Source organism: Myxocyprinus asiaticus, chromosome 1, assembly GCF_019703515.2.
Source record: "Myxocyprinus asiaticus isolate MX2 ecotype Aquarium Trade chromosome 1, UBuf_Myxa_2, whole genome shotgun sequence".
Classification (NCBI taxonomy): domain Eukaryota; kingdom Metazoa; phylum Chordata; class Actinopteri; order Cypriniformes; family Catostomidae; genus Myxocyprinus; species Myxocyprinus asiaticus.
Genome location: NC_059344.1, coordinates 34,545,859 through 34,567,805, shown reverse-complemented (window position 1 = coordinate 34,567,805; position 21,947 = coordinate 34,545,859). Strand labels below are relative to the sequence as shown.

The following is a 21,947-nucleotide window of genomic DNA, read 5'->3' as shown; positions in this document are numbered from 1 at the left end:
ACAGAACACCCCAAAGTACATAGCTGATATTAAAAATAAGAAGAAACATAAATATTCCCATAAAATATAATGTAATGGGTCACCAGGGAATTCTGGGAACGCCCGCTCTTGTTAAACATAAAATAATTTTGTACCATTAGTTATATGGTAAAATCATAATTCAACATTTTACAGTAAAATTACATGTACTGTCTTTTCAAAAATATTATTATTTTTACCATATATTTTAAGGTAACTACCCGTTACCCAATTAACTTTTTTTTACTGTAGCATATTTACAGTCGTTTACCGTTAAAATTACGGAAATGTTTTTTTTAAACTCGCCTTCACATAAACCCACTGTAGCTCAATTAGCCTATAACTGTGCATGCAATTGTACTTATCAACATTGTTAACTGAGAACTTCTACACTGCTAGATGTCAGCGAACATAAACAGAAATGTTACTGAGTGTGCCTTTAAACCAGGTTCTTCTAGGTTATATCCATTCATTATTTGTGTTTTGTATCCAGTGCCACAGGTCACCCTCTGTCATCTGATAGCTGTAATGGTGGGTCATAGAAAAGAAGAACAAACAAAAATATTAAATAAAACTGAGATCAGAAAAAAATAAAGTCCCATTGAAAGACAGGAATGCATAAAGTCAGCAAGAAAAGAAAGTCACTTTTGAAAAGGGTGCATAATCATTCTGAGAGCTCCAGTGTGGAACCTAAATAATACAGTTCAGGTTTGATACAACTATTACTGCCTGGGTAAAGTGCTTTGAAGTTAATTGAAACCACTGGGCAGCAATCTCCTTTATAGCACTGACAAATAACAGTTTCCTACAGCTTATCATTGAAGGTTAGGGCACAGGGGAGTTGCATGCATGTTCCATATGCCCATTCAATACAAATAAAAATCAAAAGGCCTCCCCTTTCTCCCAGGCACACCGTGGAGGACACTGAGAAAATGGTCATGGACAGGATGTGGGGAGGACAAAATTGCTCTTTTTCAATCTTGAACAACAGCCTCTGTGTCTCTGTTGCTCTTGGGACAGATTTTTTTTGTTTTGTTTTTTCAAACAGACTTTACCACCTCTTTAGAAGAAACCACATCACAACTTGATAATGCTATTAAAGTATAGGTGGCCCAAAATACAGTATGTGCTCAAAGGGAAATCTGTCATTATTCAAAAAAAGGAGACTGCTTTCACTTACAAGCTGTTTTTTCAAACTATGCATCAGGCAGGCTGTGCCAGGTTCTGGTTCTAATATATAATCCCAGCACAATGGTCAATGAATTTGTCTTTAATGTTCCTTATTGTTTTCCTGGCACAAAGCTCTTTTACACCTTTGATTTCAGCCCAGTGCAGTCTCTCTTTTTTACACGGCTATTATACTTGCGGGGGTAAAAAGCAGGCCTGTCAGAGGGTCATCTGCTGCTGATGCACTGCACAATAATGCATAACATCCCCCATAGTGCAAAGTGAGAACAGAGAATTGGCCAGACAAAAGACGAGGAAGATTTGATGAGCTGCAGAAGTTCAAAGTTTTTCTCTCCCCCTCTTTTTTCTCTAACTCAAGCTTGTACCACATCTGAAAGCATGCTGCCCTCAACCTATATTTAAGTTGTGATCACGTATTAAAAGTTTTCCTGAACATGTGATGGAATGATGGGACGATTGGACGCATAACAGGCTGACAGGCATTGGTGCAAAGATGAGACCCAAATCCATGCCTGATGGCACTGGTGGCTCACTAGAGCTTTCAAACACCGTTGATTGGCATTTGTAGTATATGAAGAATGGTTAGACATACACATAAAAACAAACAAAACAAAAACATTTTTGATTGATTGGATGCAAGTCAGACATGAAGCACAAACAGACACGAGTCTCATTTCCTAACAAAAAAGTATGACAGCATAATAATTTCCTTTCCATTAATATACAAAGAAATCCCCCCATTATATACATATGGACTCACTTTGCTCAAGGTATTTTTCAAACACATATTTCCCTCCAAAGCTAAAAGAGAAGGGCGGAAATGTATGTTATAAATAGGAATCAAAAGAGCCCTCCTGTTTATTGCAACAAGATGACAGAGACACTGAAATCTTTGAAAGTATGAGTGCTTTGAGCTTTTTACAAGACAGGTGAAGAGAGCACATGTGTTCAATCTGTGTACCAGGCTCGCCTGGGTCGGCCCGATCATAAAAGAAGAGAGATTGCAAAGAAGTCTAATGAAGACACTGATCAAAGTCTGTAATGCTAATACATAGCAGGTGTTTTTAAACCTTTTAATACCCCCCTGCTCCTCAGCGGGGCTCGTGCCTGTATATCTTTCACAGACCAGGTTCTTTAGTCCTCCGTTGAAACTGGGAACCAGCAGAACACTTTTCAACACCGCTTCACATGCATTATGGGATGTCTGTTGACCTCAGACGCTCAGAGGGGGTTATGGCCGTGTCATACACAAATGCTGCTACATATTCTATTACAGCTCAAAGTGGTGTTTTTGGAAAATAGAATATCCTGATTTGGGGCCCACTATGTTCAGCTGTACAGCACCTGGGCAAAAGCTGATGAAATGGTTGAAAGAGACATGGCAAGATTTTGTTTTGGAATAGGCTCTAAGTTTTTTCCAAAGCTCTGTTTCTGATTTCCATTCATTGAAGGCAAAGGCAAACCACAGAAGAGTCCAAACAGTGGCAAAGCAGCTCTGTACTATCTCAACAATGCCTTATTACATCTAATGACAGTGCAATTACTTATTACTCATTATTCCACAGGTCTGTTAAATGATTGATTCTGGTTGGTTCACAGACGTTCTAAGGTGTGCAATTATTTTTCAAGTTTTGGCACTGCTATAAATTAGTTCCATGTCTTGACCGCATAACGGTTCCATATCACTTCGCCAAATTATTTCAGTTATATCAAAGAGCCCTACAGGCTACCACAACAAAATAACCATATAAACAAAGTCATTGGTTAAAGTAAATCGGTTAAGAACGTCAAACAATGTCAAAAATATCCTACATTTATTTCAATTTCGGTGAAACTGAATCTCCCCCACACTTACACATGCTCACACACACACACCGAGACTCGAGTCACGACCGACAAATAAAGCCACACCCCCGTGATTTGATCAATACAACAATTTCTATTATCCTAAATAACTTTTAATGTTTCAATGTATTTCACCCTAATCAGCCTCACATAGCTGTAATGGAAAGCACCGCGCTAACCCCCACCCCCCATTTCACTTTCTCACACACACACACACACACACACACACACACACACACACACACACAGACGAGAGAGAGAGAGAGAGAGAGAGAGAGAGAGAGAGAGAGAGAAAGAAAAGCAGCGCATCCTCCGTTGTTAGTTCTAACATGACGTTTTTGAATTAGCAATGAAGGCTTGAGCTGTATCAAAACTAGATACACTTGATCAATACAGCAGTTTCTATATTATCTGAAATATCTGTGGGAAAAACCCTCACGCTCCCCCTCTCACACACACACTCATGGACACACATTATACGTGTAAAGCACACACTTAAGGCCCAAACATACTCGAGAGAGAGTCGTCATGTCAGTGCACTCCTGCTTCTCAGTGGGGATTAAAGAAAGTTGTTAAGGTTTATAACGGGAATATGGCAACACACATCTTGGCGATTTTGAAGCGATGTTACTTCTGATGAGAAAAAAGTTAATCCCAGAAGCGAGATATCTCATTTTCTGAGTTTCTCTCTTTCAATCCCTCAAATACAAACTCACACACACATGCACAAACGCACTACCTTATTACTCCAGTAAGTCCTCTAGTAAAGCAGCGCAAGCCTCCATTGCTAGTTCTAATGTGATATTTTCAAATTAGCAACTAAGGTTTGAGCTGTATTAAAGACGCTGAATCCATGGCGGAAGAAAGTAGTTCCACTCACAAGAGCGTTTTAGGGACGAAAACCAGAAAATGTACTGAGATAAAACCTTGAACCATGTCTTAAGGTGTGGTAACCGTGGTATAAACAGAATAATTGACTCTGGCCCATTGAATTGTTGAAAAATAATGGACACCCGAGGTGGTAATGCGGTCATTACCACCTCGGGCGTGCATTATTTTTCAACAATTCAACGGTCCGTCGTCAATTATTCCTTACTTTACAGTCACAGAGACTGGTGTTATTAAATGAAATAACTTTGCATACTTAAACACCTGAACTCCTTTACTAACAGCAGGATGAGTCCCATCATTAAGTATTTACAAATTACTAATATACTCTGCACAGATTTATATATATATATATATAATATTAATTTAACACTAATTTCAAATTTACATGAGCAAAACTCTATTACTAACCTCTCTCAAACTCAAAGCTTTTCGTCTATCCCCATTTCCTGTTTGAGTCAAATTACAAGCGTGGTTTTCCTGGCGAGAGGCTTCTGGGAAATGTAGTCTTAAACGGAATCTTGGTAACTATTTTAAAGTGAGTCAGCAATGCTAAACAACTAAACTTGGCTTATTTGTTATATATGTGTCCTAAAACGATGAACGGCGGCGAATTTTTATTTAAACCCAGAAAACAACATTTATAACGCTAAATGCAGCGTGGTAAAGACTACATATCCCATCAGCGAGCGCAATGAAATCGAGGCAGCGTAAACAGTACTCCAGGAACATGAAAAGATCGGATGACAGTGAGAGGGAAAAGAGGAGAAAGGTATCGCTTGCAGTTTTCTCTCAGTTAGCCAATCATCGCATGTAGTTGTGGAGCTTTTAAGACACCGTTCAGTGTGCCCGGGGCGGTATTGCACGCACTCGTTGATGGCGTGTGTTCATTTGAAGCGCGCGCATCTCAATGCTGCTCATTGCCTGTGTAATGTTTCCATTCTTTTATCGCAGGATTTCTTTCGCTTTGTGTACACAGTCATCCGGCACATGCGTGTGTGTTACAACACTGCGCTGGGGGAGTGTTTTGCTATGACTGTCACTCACTGACTTTGCTGGAATGTGTTGTGTGGCTGCGTTAGAGTTGTTGGTGGTAATGAATGAATAAAAGAGCAGAAGCGCGTTCAGGTGTCTGTCACACTGCAGGTGTCTCAACCTAACCAAACTTTTCCCTATTTATTTAATTTACGAAGCATATGTTTCGTGTTTGCACCTCTGCTTGTCCAGAAAGCTTAATGACTAGACTGGTGATTCTTCCATGGTGAGCTGTTATGGAAATCGACAGGTTGTGTTTATAATTAAGCACAAACACGGTGACATAAATAACACGTGTTGTAGCTGTGGATTTACCTGAGCGTTTTGTGAAGCATCCTTGTGTGGTGCCTATCAGTTCTGAAATGTGTACCTAAATAACAGTGTGTATAAATGTTTTTCCTGATGTTTAATTAGATGGCAAAATTAAAAGTACCTCGTCTGTGTTTAAAGTGTTGTTTTGTTAGCGAACATATCAATAGTATGGCATTTCTTTTGCAACCTTTTTCCAGCCAAGGACCCCTTAAAGAGTTAGTTCATTATTTTCAAAAATGAAAATTCTCTCATCATTTACTCACCCTCATGCCATCCCAGATGTGCATGACTTTCTTTCATCTGCTGAAGTCACATGAAGATTTTTAGAAGAAGATTTCAGCTCTGTAGGTCCATACAATGCAAGTAAATTGGTGCCAAAATGTTGAAGCTCCAAAATCCACATAAGGACAATATCTTCTTAAGTGATATGATAGGTGTGGGTGAGAAACAGATCAATATTTAAGTCCTTGTTCCTTCACATTCACTTTCTCCTCCTATTTTTGGTGATTCACATTCTTTGTGGATATTGCCCCCTACTGGGCAGGGAGGAGAATTTATGACAGAAATTACTTAAATATTGATCTGTTTCTAACCAACACTTATCTTATCGTGTCTAAACTCATGGATTTAACCACTGGAGTCTTTTGGATTACTTTTATGCTCCCTTTATGTGGATTTTGGAGCTTAAAAAGTTTGGCACCCATTCACTTGCATTGTATGGACCTGCAGAGTTGAAATATTCTTCTAAAAATCTTCATTTGTTTTCTGTAGTGGAAAGAAAGTCATACACATCTGGGATGCCAGGAGAATTTTCATTTTTGGGTGAGCTATACTGATATCAGTATTGGGCCCGATACTGTGCTCATGTACTGTACTCATAAAAATGCTCCGATACCAAAAACTGATTCCATCTGACATATGAATGCCATTGTGTAAACATTCAGCCCACAAATGAAAATCACGTTATGTCCTAGTGAGATTATTTAACCGTAAAAGCTGCGATTTAATGAGGTAAATATATAGTTTGCATGTAATTCAAATGTGAGCACTTGTGAAAGTGTGGAGACAGTGTTGTGCTGACGCCGGCTGCTCATACCTTTTAAAACTGCTCCTTAGTGGCTCATACAGGGAAAACACGTCATGAGAATCACACGCTTTGTTTGTAGCAGATGCCAGTAAACAGAGTGCAAATTCACGTTGTAGTGCGAGGCACATACAGAGTACATACTCGTAGTATATAATTAAATAGCAGCTTTTGTGGTTTAATAATAATAATAATAATAATCAATATAATTAATAATAATAATCACTTTGAGTCACGTAGCAACCAGCTTTTCCAGAGTAGGAAGCTGCTGACTCAGAGCTCCTTGGTCAAAACAACATAGAAACATTTCCAAATAAAAGCTCTGTCAAAATTAAAGGTAAATTTATAGGAGAAAATTATGACAGAAATACTGTATATCACTACTGTAAAGTTATGTAATATTCACTGTAATACTACTACTACTACTACTACTAATAATAATAATAATAATTCAGTAGTAATTGTATTATACTTAAGCAGTATCTAACATCTGTGATGCTCTGTTATGCAGTACTTTATTTGATATATAACTCCAGTGTTATATTTTGGATTGCGCCGTGAGGTTCTGTATATAAGCACTTATTTTGATAAAAAATATTACGATATTATGTTGAAAATTAATGATTATACTTTCATTTGATTTAAGTTTTAATGAATTAATTTATTTAAACACCATTTTGATGATAACATTGAAATAAACTGTTGATATGGAGTTTAGAAAAATAAATAAATACAGGTATCGACTCGGTATCAGCGAGTACCAAAAATAAAGTGTATACTCGTACTCATTCTCAAAAAAATTGTTTCGGGATTTTTAATTGTAAGGGGAGGAGGTGGTTCAAGTTGAGTTAACTTTTGTGTTTGTTTAGTTTGAGGCGTATTTTCAATTTTATTTTAAACAAAAGTTCATTTTAAGATCAGACAATAATTAGCAGACCCCCTAAGGCACACATGGGCAATTTACAGCCCGCGGGCCGGATCCGGCCCTCCACATGATTTAATCTGGCCTGTTGCTCATTTATCCTAAAAGCATTTTTTTCCCATTGAATATTTCAGTTATCTTGCATTGGGACCTAACTCGCCTCAACAAGCATTTAACATGCTCAGGGTTGCCAGATAAGATATGCAAACCCCCCAATTAGAGATTTATACTTGGGCAAATTTGAAAGATTCCGCCTAATGTTATACTTATTTTGTGCAATCTGGCCACCATGCGTGCGAGTGTGCTCTTTGTAGCTCTCGCTTTCCCCTTTGAACAAACTTGGCGATCTCTTGTGCAATATTCTTCTGCTTAAGGAAAAGTATGGTACGGCCACTCTGTGTCCATTCTTGAGGCTGCTTGTGCTGTTTGGTGCTACTAAGTTTGCGATCAAACATTCTCAGTGATAAACTTGAATAAAATATAAACATAGATCTCGTAATTATTGACATGTGGAGGGGTAATCATTGACACGCGAGCAAAAGCAAGCGAGAGACGAATGTGTAGAAGTCCCTCACACCTGTATGTTATTTGAACTCTTGCAGTAATAATTTATCATAGTCATGCAGCCTGTTTTATTCAGTTGCTGAATGGAAAGCCAAACCATTGGCTGACAAACCATTGATGAGACCTGCATCATGACCCTTTTAGATGAGTAATGTTTTGAGAATAAAATAAGTAAATTGGCCCACTTTGCGACAAACATTAAAAGTTCAATAATTTCTGATGTAGAGAGTGTTAAATTGAGTAGTAAATTACCAGGGAAGTAAAGATGGTAAATAAATAATTTATTATTATGCTCAGCCTTTATTCATTTTTTTAATGCCTGATAGAAAATGATCTACTTTTGTAGAGCAATACAATACTTTAGCAATTGCCGAATAGCCCCATCCGTCCCATATACACTTCAGAAAATTGAGTAGTCAACTATTTCTGGCCTTAAAAGATACAAGAACTAAATAAATGCGGAACATTGTATCTCAAAAGGAGTAGCAACAATGTGTCCCACTATGAACTACTTAAAGCCAGAAATGGCTCCTGTACCAAAATAATTGCCCACCCTTGCCCTAGGGGGATCACGGACCCCCTGTTGAAGACCCCAGACAAGTTAGTGAAATTAAGTTCTTGTACTCCTCTATCAGCAAGCTCTCTCTTTATTTCTCTATTTCATTGTTTTTATTCTTTTTCTCTCTTTTGTTCAGTTTTGAAATACTCTTTTTCTCTCTCTGATGGCATGCTTTTGGATCATGTCTGACAGCAGGAAATCTATGTAGTACGTGGTTCCTCTGGCTTATTGCAGCTGCCATTAGGAACAGATGAGTCTCTGACTCGCTTAGAACTTGATCCACCTGGTTCTGAGTCTATACAGCAGACTGACAGACAGATTGACAGGGAAACAGGCCTGCTACCTCTTCCCAAACTCATTCCTTCTTATCTCTTTTTTTCACAAACACTAAAAAGGGGGCGGAAAACCACATATCAACCAGATTTGGAATTTGGTGTGTATTCCTGGGGCTCCTTAACATAAAATGCAGGTCCACTTAATCATAATCATAAGTAGGATAGTGTATGCTGTTGTTTCTGCCACAAACATATGTGCATTTATGCTCAACAAGTGACATGTGGACGGATGTCACTAGATGTCCTGTGAGCTATTCATCTAAAAAAAGACTTGTTTTTATCTTCTGCTCAGCTTTTCCAGGCATTTCCTAAGCATATGTGCCACATGTGCATGATAAAGAGACCACTTCCATTATCATGCTGTAGCCTGCTCTAAAAGGAGACTGTTGGCTAATAGCCTATTAAAGACTGATTTCATCCCTTTAGAAGTGGCTTTACATGGTCTTCAACCCAAAAGTACTGTTTTTATACAAGTTGATCAAGGGATGTTAGACAATTAAAGTTGCTGGTTTTTACATTGCTAAGATGACAACAAAGATCCTACTAAAGTATTATTCAATTATTGATGCCACTTTGACCATCTTATTGTACTTACAATGTTGTTTTTCCTTCTCTCACAATTATGGATTTGAAAAGTGCTTCTCATTCTTCCATCTGTTGAGCATGTTTTATTTCTTAACACTTGTGACACTGTTGGCCTCTGTTGCTGCTTTTGACACCTTTTCTGATGCCTGTGTGGTAATTCAGGCATATTAGGCTTGAACTGAGAGCAGCGCCTTTGATCTTTGTGAAAAATGAGTAGATAAATAAGCAAGGAAAAAAGATTACGAATTACATTGTTTCAGCGCAGCATTGTACGTAAGGAGTACAGAGGGTTGCCAGATGTTCAGAGGCTTTCACTCCTCCCAGCCTATCATTCAGAGAGTTATCGGCTCATTGGATTCTCGGCTTGTGTGTTTGCTGGAGCAAGCTGTTTTGGCTATTTCATTTCTGAACACTCATTAAAATGGTTTGTGTTCCCCTTGGCAATTCTGTTAAATTAACAGCTAGCTTCAGTTCATGGCTGATTATGAGGCCACACAGCCAGTCTTGATTAATCAATTTCCCCCACAAAATGTTCCTCTGTAAATTAGTGTTAAGGTAACGATTTATAGTTTCTAATGCCGAGCCGCTGTCATGTCGGAGCTGATGTTTTAGTGGGAGATGGTGTCACTTTCAGTGTAATCAGCAGCTTTTCTCCCCCCATCGTTTTTCGCCCTCTCCATTCGTGACCGCACGCCTACGTCCTATTAATGAGTCCATAATAGAGAAACGTGTCGGACAGCCACATAAAACACACTCAGGAATACATAATTAGACCCGTGTTCAAGCAGCACCAGATTTATATCCAGAGACTGAGTGATGTAAAAAGGAGTGAAAGGTGAAGGAAAACTAAAATAAGGGGGTAATGTAGTGTTGCTCATGACTTCTTATTCTGAAGTCATGATCTGAAAATCTGAAAATACAGAAAAAGAGGGGGGATGAGGGAGGGGAAGAGGAGAAAGAGGGTGGGAGTGTTAGAAAAAATACTGCCACAGTTGATAATGATACCATTACACTAATGGAGGCAGCAAATGAAGTAGCAGGCGGACACCGTGCTTTATTGCCATAGGGGGTCGTTTACTGCTGCATTCCTAATGGCTCGAGCCGCCGGTATTGATCAGGCCGTCATACCGCTAATCCACACATGCATTACTTACTGCTGCAGCACCGTGTCAGTCCTTCTGCTGCCACAACCTACCACCTAGAGCCCACCATGTCCACCAGCCACATGCCTTGCAGAAGACCCCACAGGGACTGTGATTTAAGAGCGACGGATTGTTTGGCGATGTGGACGTCCACATCATGACTGGGTCAATCAATGCCCCCTTACTCAGGTCTCATTTGTTTTATGATGCACGGAGAGAGGGTGGACTGAGTGATTAAGTACAGGCGGAAGTGTTCGTTTAATTAATTGTTTAGGTAAAGCAGTATTTGGTCTGCTGCCTTTTTAATGGTTGTGCTAGTATGTGTTGGAGCAGAATGATGAGTGTGCCACTGTCTTCTCTAATGGCCCAGAGCTGTAAATAAGTCTAGGCTGATCCATATCTTTTGGTGGATATCATCTGCTGATCAAATTTTCAACTGAGCTCCAGGTGAAATTTTTTTTAAATAATAATAATAATAATAATAATAAAAAAAAAATGCCATCGATTAATCTTTTTAAAAGATAGAAGTAGATTTAGAGTGTTGTCACACACGAGTCCTCTTAAAAAGAATACATTTTCGATATCTTTAAGTGGACCAAAAAGTGAACCGAGTGAAAAAGAAGCCGGTTTTTAGCATACACACTCTTACTGTGAAATCAGATCTCAGTGGCCACGTTCACACAGCAGCAGAATATGGTTGTCAGTCCTGTATTTGAGTGCTTATGTTCACTCAAAGGATGGTTATTTACGAGAGTGACAATCGGATTCTACAACCAAACTGACACCCGCAAATTTTCAGGACTTACAACCGCGTTTTCGGCAAACAAGTGCTGTGTGAACAGAACTACTAGATGTTAGTCACCTCATATAATGCGAGAGCCACGTTGCACTGTACACACGTCTCGCGTTATAATGAGGGGTTCCGTTAACTCACAGAGATGGAGAAATAAGCTGTGTGTCATCCAAAGATCCAGCCATCTTCCACCAGAGCTGCTCGCGGGCACAGGCCGAATACAAATGCTGAGCTCTGCACGTGGTTAAAAAGCATTCAAAGCCGCTGTCGGTTTATTATGATCTGATGGATGAACTCGCGCTTCAACTGGACTTGTTTATTTAATAATGTGGGGTCAAATGTGAATAGACATGTCAGTGTTATGGACATTGCCATCTTTAATATTTGCTTTAGTCACTGTCTCTATGGTTAAAGTTGTTAGAACACAGGCTTAACTTCGGTTGTTTGTTAATATAGACAGCATTTAAGCAGCTACTGTAAGATGTTGTATGAACAGGACATTTCAAGAATCACATCTGTATGTAAATGCGGTTGTCAATCCCAAACACTGACTTTCCATTCACCCTATTGTTTTTGGGATTCTGGAAAAAAATTATGTTAATTAGCTTGTATTATTACTTCTTTTTATAATTTTTATTCAGTTGAATATTAGATAATCATCATACAATCATAATATTATTATTAATAAACAATAGTAAAGTATGTGTTGTATTTTCTTTGATGCATTGAATAGCGTCCCGTTTAACCCCTCAAGCCAGTGCTCCAGTGTTGTTGCTGAATGCTACATTCACTGATCTTGTAATGTGTTTTTATTCCATGCAAACTTAAATATTCGTAATTCTATGATTTATTAAAGGTTGTTGTGAATTCTGCTGACTTGAACTTTTCACTAAGTGAACATTATCTAGTCGAAATAATACGATTTTGAAAATTACAAAACAATCATGACAGCAATGTTTTGCATTGTAGACAAGCATTTAATAAAAAAAATATAAATAATATTCCTGGTACATATTTATACAAAAATACATTGTTAAAATGTAAAAAATTAAGTGAAACTGACATGCTACACTGTAAAAAATGTCCATAATTTTAACTGTAAAAGACTGTAAAAATGCTACAGTAAAAAACACTTAATTGGTAAATGTGTAGTTACCTTAAAATATATGGTACAAAACTGTAATATATTTAAAAAGACAATACATGTAGTTTTACAGAAAATGTTGTAAAAATAAATTTTTTTAGATGTAAAAAGTCTGATTTTCCTGTATAATTAACAGTAAAAATGTATATCATGTTTAACAAGAGAGTACATGCACTTTTTATGGTAAATTATTGTTAAAATTACAGTAAAAAACTATAATTATAATATAAAAATAATCGGGCATTCCTAGAATTCCCTGTGTGACCCATTACATTTATTTATATTTTATGGGAATAGTAATGTTTCTTATTTTTATTATCAGTTATGTACTTTGGGGTGTTCTTTGTTATATTTGATGTAGTTTAATATTTACTGCATTATTTTGATTTCACATGTTAACCTGATGGTGTTTAGTGTTTTTTAAGAGTGACACTGAGCACTGTCTCTACATGTTTATTGGTCATTGTTCCTGGAAGGACCACTATTGATGAACTTCATGTCATCATGTGCCCATCTGTAATTACTATGGTGATTAACAATACATTATAAAGTGAAAAGCAGATTTTTACAGTTTCAGAAGGTTAATATATCAAGTTTATCATTTAATGATATAAATGACGATAATGCACCGTAAAATATACAGGCATCAAAATTACATCCCGTAAAGCCTGAAACGTGGTTACCGTATTTTTTACAGTGAATTTCTGGCAACCACAGCTGCCAGTTTTTTTACTGTAAATTTAACAGGATTTTTTTTTACAGTGTATGCAAACCACGTCTTAAAATGGCCTGAGTGTTCACATACTGAATAAGCCAACATTTTTGCAAACCATTCTCAGACCCTGTAAACTAAACAAAGTGAACCTGTGAAAGGTTAAGAAATTGGATTGAGATTAAATATCAGTGATTTAACCTTCAAGTTTAAGGGTGATAAAAATGTGTGCTTATGCAGTCTCTAAAGACTGAGGGTAGCGTTACATTCTTGAACTTTAAAGAATGAGCTGAAATAAATTAATGGCCAAGTTCCTTGTTTAAGCCCAAAACACCTGATGATAAAAAAAACAGTGTCAAAATCACGAAAGACTTAAAGCTTGATTATCATGTACAAACAGGCTTTACTTTAACACTGCCCTGCTCTGCTGTTATCTCCACAGTCTCTCCTGGGCCAAGCCATCAGTCTCATTTTCCTGTATCAGCATATCGGCTCTCACCTCTGGCCTCTGCTAATCAAACACTTCACCTTAAGGGAAACATTCATTCAGCTCTCTCATTGTGATGGCATCTGTGGTCATAAAGATGTATATTTATACTTCCCCACCTCGTTGCTCAGCTGTTGCAGGGAAACTAGATATTGATCTGGATATTTAGTCATTTCTTTCTGCTGGGACATCAATATTACGCTAATGTGTGTGTGAGCTGTGCTTGACCCTGGCCCCTGTGTCTATCTGGCCTCCCGTTGGAGCTCAATGATATACTATTCTGAATGGCATATCAATGAGTGAATATGAAGTTTTAGGAGTAATATAAGGCGACCCTGAGCCCTATAGCAGCTGCATTGATCCAATGTGTGGATTAAGGTTGATTTGTTTGTTGTGAAGCTTTTCACCTTTATATCATCACATCCCCCCTACACACACACTTATACACACATATCCCCTAAATGCCTGGTGGTTATTTTCTTAATTTCCATTACATCTTATTTGCATTTATTAAAGCTACACTATGCAATATTTTGTTGTTAGAAATGAAAAAAAAAAAAAAAAAAAATTCATTGTTGAGCAAGTACACCAACAATCCGTCTTCCAAACCATGTATTTACCTTACCCCTATTCACTATGGTAAGCCTATAATAATTGTTTATATTTCAGAGCTGTCGGGACGGATTTGACAGGAAATTGCATACTTCGTCAGTCATTCGTGCATATTTGCGTCATGTCTGTGAATAAAGAAAAGAAGGTCCAGCTATACAGCGTGTGTATATGTGCAGTGATAAGTGTGATGGTAGTTTGAAGATGAAAGCTTGTAGTCACAACACATGACCAACATTGACCATGGATTGTCTGGGGAATCACCCATTTTCAAAATTAAGAAACCTCGAACTGAGAAGAGTCTACAAACAAAAAGGGAAAGTGACCAAGCCTGTAATAAAACACAAAACAACATCGGATTGACTTTTCAGAGGTGTTGACAACTCCGAGATATGAAAGGATTTAAAACTGACACAGGGATGGCTTTTTCCTGCTTAACAGGTAAGATATTTTATTGGACCGATAGTTAGCCAGGTAGCTCTCTTAGCGCAGTAGTTCATTAGATAGCATAAGTCACTCTAATGCGGCATTTTATTATGGATTATGGTACTGCAGTGCTTGATTTAATTTTCGAGGAAGGACAACAGAAAAAAAAAACTTTATGCCGGTAACAACGGAAGTTACTACCTTAGTCTGTTTGCCTGCTAGTTAAGTTATAACAGTGTCCACCATTTTACTTTATCTGATATGACTAGCTATCACTGTCGAATGTCAGCATTGTGTACATTTTGTAACATTATTTATTTTGAAACAATTATTTTCAATATGTCAAAACAACAGTGGAAGTTATGCTACTTACCTTCTAATAAGACATATTTTTCGGATGCCTGTCTTTTACTTCCTTTTGTTATTTATTTATTTATTTATTTTTTTGAGGGGAGGGGGCGAGTTTTGTTGTTAGTGAAATTTGCTCTAAGTCGATCACCTGTAACCATGGTTACACCGGTTCTCCTAACCATCGGATTCATCCGCACAGAAGAGCAGAGCCAAAGCCCGACTGACATAATAACCAAAATTATGTTCCTCTGCAAGTAACTTGCAGTTCTATGATTCAACTGCTAGAGGGCCAAAAGTTACATAGTGTAGCTTTAATAATTTTGATAAAATAGAAAACGTTTGTTTTACGCTTTGAAGGAACTGACATTTTCAGAGCGCAGAATTCAGATTACATTTCTTCTTTATCTGTGGCAGTTTTTGTTTGGTCGATGCATCTGGACATGATTTGAGAGCATGGTGACTACTTTTATTTGCTTTGCTTTTGCACACGTACAGGAGGCCCATATTATGCAGATTATTAATGTGCTGTTACATATTTTGACAATGTCTATGATTCTCTACATTGAAAGAATTCCATTTTATAGAGCGATGCTGCCATTTTTGGTCTGGCACTTTCATATAGGCTAATCAGTTGTGATATATAGTCAATTAATCAGTGTGATCAATAATCATAGGACTGGCACAGAAAAGCTCTGAATAAACATAAGACTGACCTTGTAACCTAGACATGAACATTTCAGTTTTAAGTGGCATCCATTCAATTTTGTTTAGTTTTATGGCTAACTCAATCTTCTCATAGTCATAGACTGTACAGTCAGTCTTTTGTCCATATTATTTTAAAACAATATATTTATTTTATTTTTTATTTATTTTTATATTGCATAACATTGTGCGTCCTCAATGATTCCCTCCATAATTTCTTTGTCTCCTTCTCTGGCTGTTCCACTGAACAGCAGGACCCTTCTTCACTGTTTATTTGTGAATTTATTTTCTTGTGTAATAGCTCACCTTTTCTTGTAAAGGGAAACTAGCTAATGGAAGCCCTTTGTCCAACATCTGCTTTCTATTGCCCGTCCAAAGTCCCTCTTTCATTTGAACTACAGGTGGCCAATTTCACTAGAGCCTGTAAACACTAACTCTTAATTTGTACATCATAAGTTATGTTCTATAAATGAGGGGAGTGAAAGTGGGCCTGAGCACCTGGCATCTGTGTGTGTGTATAAATGCCCGATGGGGGACGAGGCAATGCCCCATATCAGTGCCAGTTGGAAGAGTGTGCTTATGTCTGCATCTGCCAGACAGGAATATGTAGATCCTGCCCTGCCAACCTACTGCTGGGTGCACATGCAGGCAATGGATTTACAAAGAGAAACAGGCACCTTTTAGAGGGTTTTTAAATGCATTTGATGGATTTACCTGCTGTTGCCTATATTGCAGAACAGGTAACCTGCACAGCTAGAAACATTTTATGATATTGATGAGACTGGTTGTGATTTAGGTAATGTTCTCCTCACATCATCTGTATAGTTTTGGCTAGATGGTCTGCTACAGTTGAAGTCAGAAGTTTACATACACTTAGGTTGAAGTCATTAAAACTAATTTTTTTAACCACTCCACAGATTTAATATAAGCAAACTATAGTTTTGGCAAGTCATTTAGGACATCTACTTTGTGCATGACACAAGTAATTTTTCCAACAATTGTTTACAGACAGATTGTTTCACTTTTTATTGACTATATCACAATTCCAGTGGGTCAGAATTTTACATACACTAAGTTAACTGTGCCTTTAAGCAGCTTGGAAAATTCCAGAAAATGATGTCAAGCCTTTAGACAATTAGCCAATTAGCTTCTGATAGGAGGTGTACTGAACTGGGGGTGTATCTGTGGATGTATTTTAAGGCCTACCTTCAAACTCAGTGCCTCTTTGCTTGACATCAGGGGAAAATCAAAAGAAATCACCCAAGACCTCAGAAAAATAATTGTGGACCTCCACAAGTCTGGTTCATCCTTGGGAGCAATTTCCAAATGCCTGAAGGTACCACATTCATCTGTACAAACAATAGCATGCAAGTATAAACACCATGGGACCACGCAGCCATCATACTGTTCAGGAAGGAGACACATTCTATCTCCTAGAGATTAATGTAGTTTGGTGCAAGAAGTGCAAATCAATCCCAGAACAACAGGAAAGGACCTTGTGAAGATGCTGGAGGAAACAGGTAGACAAGTATCTATATCCACAGTAAAACGAGTCCTATATCAACATAACCTGAAAGGCTGCTCAGCAAGGAAGAAGCCACATGGGGACAAAGATCTTACTTTTTGGAGAAATGTCCTCTGGTCTGATGAAACAAAAATTGAACTGTTTGGCAATAATGACCATCGTTATGTTTGGAGGAAAAAGGGTGAGCGTGTGTGAGCAAGGAGGCCTACAAACCTGACTCAGTTACACCAGTTCTGTCTGGAGGAATGGGCCAAAATTCCAGCAACTTATTGTGAGAAGCTTGTGGAAGGCTACCCAAAATGTTTGACCCAAGTTTGACAAAGTGCATGTAAATGTCTGACTCACTGGGAATGTGATGAAAGAAATAAAAACTAAAATATATAATTCTCTCTACTATTATTCTGACATTTCACATTCTTAGTGATCCTAAGACAGGGAATGTCTTCTACGATTAAATGTAAGGAAGTGTGAAAAAGTTTAAATGTATTTGGCTAAGGTGTAAGTAAACTTCTGACTTCAACTGTAGGTCAGGTTAAGATCGAGTTTGTGTTAGTTTTAGGGAGAAGATAAAGGTGTTTCTTAGGGTTAGTGCTGTGAATAGGTTTCTGGTGGTTGTTAGTAATTGACTCAACTATGATAATTGTCAGAGGTGATTAAGATGTTTCCCTCCCAATTACAGGTTCTATCCAGTTATCAAAAGGATGGCATATCAATGTGTGCAACAGATTGCATTTGTGGGCAATACTCTCTGTTCCACTGTTTCCTTCACATCATCACAACTTTTGTTTGTGGCATTACCATGCCAGCAGGTTAAATGACGCCTTGTCAGGTGTCTAGTTTGTGATGCTCTCGTTTCAAGGTGAAATGCAGGAGGAGTGATATAGAGAGCAAGTATGAGCACTCGAGTGGTCACTGATGCATGACACTGGCCTCTCATTACTGTCTCTTCTATTTTACACACACACACACAGGCTTGGTTCTGAGTGGTGGCCTATTGAATGGTCATTGGTATGCTTGTCATAATTTTTCTGTCAAAACTCTTTCTCTTTCAGGCTGTTTTTCTTGCTCTCTCACTTTCTGTGGCCCTGGTCATCCTGCTGTAAGTTCACCCCGAACTACTGTCAACCAAATGATCAGGGCTGCATAAAGAAGGTTTCTCTGTTTTGCTGTCTGTCAAATGCTTTTCTCTCTTCTTTGCTCACTCACTCTTTCTGACTTATAAGGCTCAACCTCTCCTCTCTCCTTTTGTTTATTTAGATGAGATCAGCCAAGGCTGGTGGTTCAAGTTCAGTTGTTATTGTGATGAGCAGATGTCAGTGTCCTCTTCTTCTAGCGAGACAGAATGGAAGAAGTCCCATCATGCTCGGTTTGAAGAGGGTGTTTATGTTGTTTAGTGCCTGTGTATTTTAGGGAAGTCACGATGTGTATTTTTGATGGTACGACTATTGTCTGATAAAATAAAAATCACGATTTCATGATTTTTACGATTATCTGTAAATGTACATATTATGTAACAATAAAAACCTCCACAAACATATCACAATTTAAGTTTTATTGCAGCATTCCTTAGGACATGCAGTTAACATATATATTCCTACTTTTAACTGAAAACAAGTAGGTAAAGTACTTGTATTTAAGTGGGTGCAATTTTCTCTATCTGCCCTCTGACACCAAAACGTACTGTACCTTTTCAACAAAAAAGTATGTATACCCTTTCAATAAATAAAAATAAAATGAAATATAAATTAAAAATAAATAACCAAAAAAACAACAACAACAACAAAAAAACAACAAAAAAACAACTGTAACTTAAACCATATGTTTAAAATAAAACGATGTCAGGCTAGAAGAACCTTCTTTCTTTATTCAGTAATCAAACGATCAGCCGGATAATCACAGCACTTTTACGGTCACTGAAATCCTATTCAATTAGGAAAAACTATTTGGAGGCATCGCATTCACAATATAAAGCTGAACCCCTCCTCTTTTAAACTTAAAATATACAACTCTTCGAAGTTTCAATTCAGTGTTTGACTTTACCAAAAGGTAAGTAGTACACTACACATAATATTTACTGTGTTTGTAAAATTATTACCTTCATCTGGGCATGAATCTCTGGATGGTGATCCCTCAGGTGCTGGAACATATTAGATGTGTTCACCTCTTTTGCTGACATTTTTCGTCTGCACGTTTTGCATACTGGATACCCGTCTTCAACAACAACTGTGTCATTTTTTTATATAGCCAAAATGCTCCCAAATAGCTGATAGCTTCTTCGGCGGATACAACCCCGGGAGATCGCGTTGTTCCTCCATGTTTTCATTTTGAGAGTTTCACGTGCGCTGAAAGTTCACATTCTGCACGCGCCCCGCCTTACCTAGACAATCACCTCGTGAACTCCGTTACCATAGTAACAGCCTCACAGACCAGCCAGGAAGAGGGCAGGGCACACGCACAACGCAAGTAGTTAGACCAACACTGAAAGACTCATTTTCAGTACATTTTGTAAAAATAGACAACATGGTTGTTTTTTCCGATTTTTAGCCGTAGCTTCCAAATCCTTACAGTTTAATAATCGTGACCATTTTAATCGCGGTTAATTATGAAATCGGGTAATCGCAACATCCCTAGTGTATTTATGTGTGAAGTGTCTGCTCTTGAAAAAAAAAATGGCTATTTTTACCATCATGGCTTTAAAAAATATTTGTCTGAATTTTATTATTTTTTATTTTTTATTTTTTTTATGGATTACTTTTTAAGACCAAAATGTTTGCATATTTACAAATTGCAAGATAGCTGTAAATTACAGCTTTATACTTACAGTATGTAACCCCATTTAAGTGCTTTTACAGATATTAATTCATGAATTTATCATATAAACCTCAGCCATCCTGCCATTTACACATGTTAAAGTTTTGATTGTTGGCTGAATGTATTTTGAAATGTCTGCACTCTTAGTTGTGAACTCACTGACACTATGGCTGATTCGCTGAGAAAATGACTGATTCAAACTGTTCACCTGAGCGCCTGAGTTCAAACCCTCAGTTCGTTTTGGGTGATTCATGAAAAAGATCCGGTTCAAAAGAGTCATTTGTTCACGACTCACTTGCACTGGGTTTGTTGTTGCGTGCAGTGAGCGAGCTCATCAGAAACAGAAAGGGTGAAAAGCGGCGCGAGACACACTAGTGCGTGCTCTAAAGATGTATTCAATAACTCACAAGATGATATCTGACGAAACCGCATATGAACACTCAACCCGACTGTCGCCAATGGCGACTAGATTTTAAATTATTGTTACAATCATTTATTTTTGGTCGCATTTGCGACCATTTTAGTCGCAGTGTGGAGCCCTGTGTATGTGTCTCTTTACATTTATTTTTGTGACATAACTGATTTTAGCCAGCAGGTGGCGGCAAAATATAATTTTTGTGTGTAATATAAGCCGGTTCAGGTGACGTGAGTTGAGTCAGCATCAGTCAGTGTTTTCATTCATCAGCACTACGTGATCGCTTGGATTACTACTACACTACTAAAGCTAGGAAATAGCTTTAAACGGCTTTAACAACTTCAGCATTAAGGCTCATCACAGCTGAGAGACACAACAGACTGATTAATTACACAAACTCAAGGCGCTTACCTCTTACCAGAGTTTCCACATTGGAGAGGACAAAATGGCGGAGGAGATTGCGGTTTCTATAGTGAATAACTCTTGCGCACCGGCTACCTCGAAATGGGGAGGAATACCCCCGTTTGGATGGCTGTTTTTCCACTGAGAAAATAGGGTGCCTTTCACCAAAATGACATTATCTTCAGAAAGATGACTAACACACTAGGGCTGTCAAATAAAATTTGAATTCCGAATATTCGTCGAATTTAAGAAAAAGAAAATGCACATTCGAACGCTAAAATTATGTATTCGAATTTTGGATTTGTGCCAAGCACTGACAGTGACTTCAGATCGATCACTTTCTTGCACTAAAAAAGGCTAGACACAGTGCAACAAATACAGTTTAACAGAAAGCAGGTGTCTTAAGATGCTTTTTAAATTTCTTATTAATTAGACACAGCATCTAAAAAACAGTGCTCCTGCTTGAGATGCTGAATAAGCAAAAACGAAACAGAGACGTTCAGGCATCTTAGCATGCTTTTACATAGAAAAGCAAATGGATGGTTGCAAAAGCGTTCAGTGTGAACAGCCCCTTACAGTTGGTGGAAGTCTTTGGCCATTGCCTCTTGCTCTCTTATTAAGCGTTTCTCAGTTTTTTAAACGCTTTGTCAGGAAAGGATTCACCTTGGAAATATGTGTCTCAAGAGCCTTGCGTTCAGTTCCAGTCTGTTGTGTTCCATCTGTTTGAGCAGCCCCTGGCCTGTGCTCATAGTCTGAGCCGCTTCACCACCGAGTTCAGCCGAATGCCACTGCTATCTGGGAATGTTGCTACCCTACATACACTGTAATGAATAAAAAACAATGTGGTATTTCACTGTTATTATAAAGTTTGAGTCAGGGATATTATACTGTGGCATCAGTAAATGTAACACCGTGTGAACGATCTATTGAAGTGTTCCCCCCCATTTTTCTTTTGACTTAACATTTGAAAATATGGACCAGCTAAAACTTTATTTATTTATTTTATGCACATTATTTGAAGATGGAATGCTCTTTTTTTTTTTTTAACAGCCAGGAATGTTATTTGCAGTAATATAATGGTGCTGTATGATTT

General features: G+C 37.9%; 1 protein-coding gene across 2 annotated transcripts in view; it reads left to right on the top strand.

The window, feature by feature from the left end:
• The first annotated feature begins 4,618 nt into the window (after nt 1-4,618).
• The window catches only part of LOC127444144 (alpha-ketoglutarate-dependent dioxygenase FTO-like), a 208,405-nt gene continuing 191,076 nt past the window's right edge, over nt 4,619-21,947 (top strand). For both annotated transcript variants that reach the window (XM_051703365.1, XM_051703373.1), the window contains exon 1: nt 4,619-4,711. In XM_051703365.1, coding sequence (XP_051559325.1) covers nt 4,634-4,711 — 78 coding nt within the window. In that variant the 5' untranslated portion in view covers nt 4,619-4,633. The remainder of the gene's footprint in view (nt 4,712-21,947) is intronic.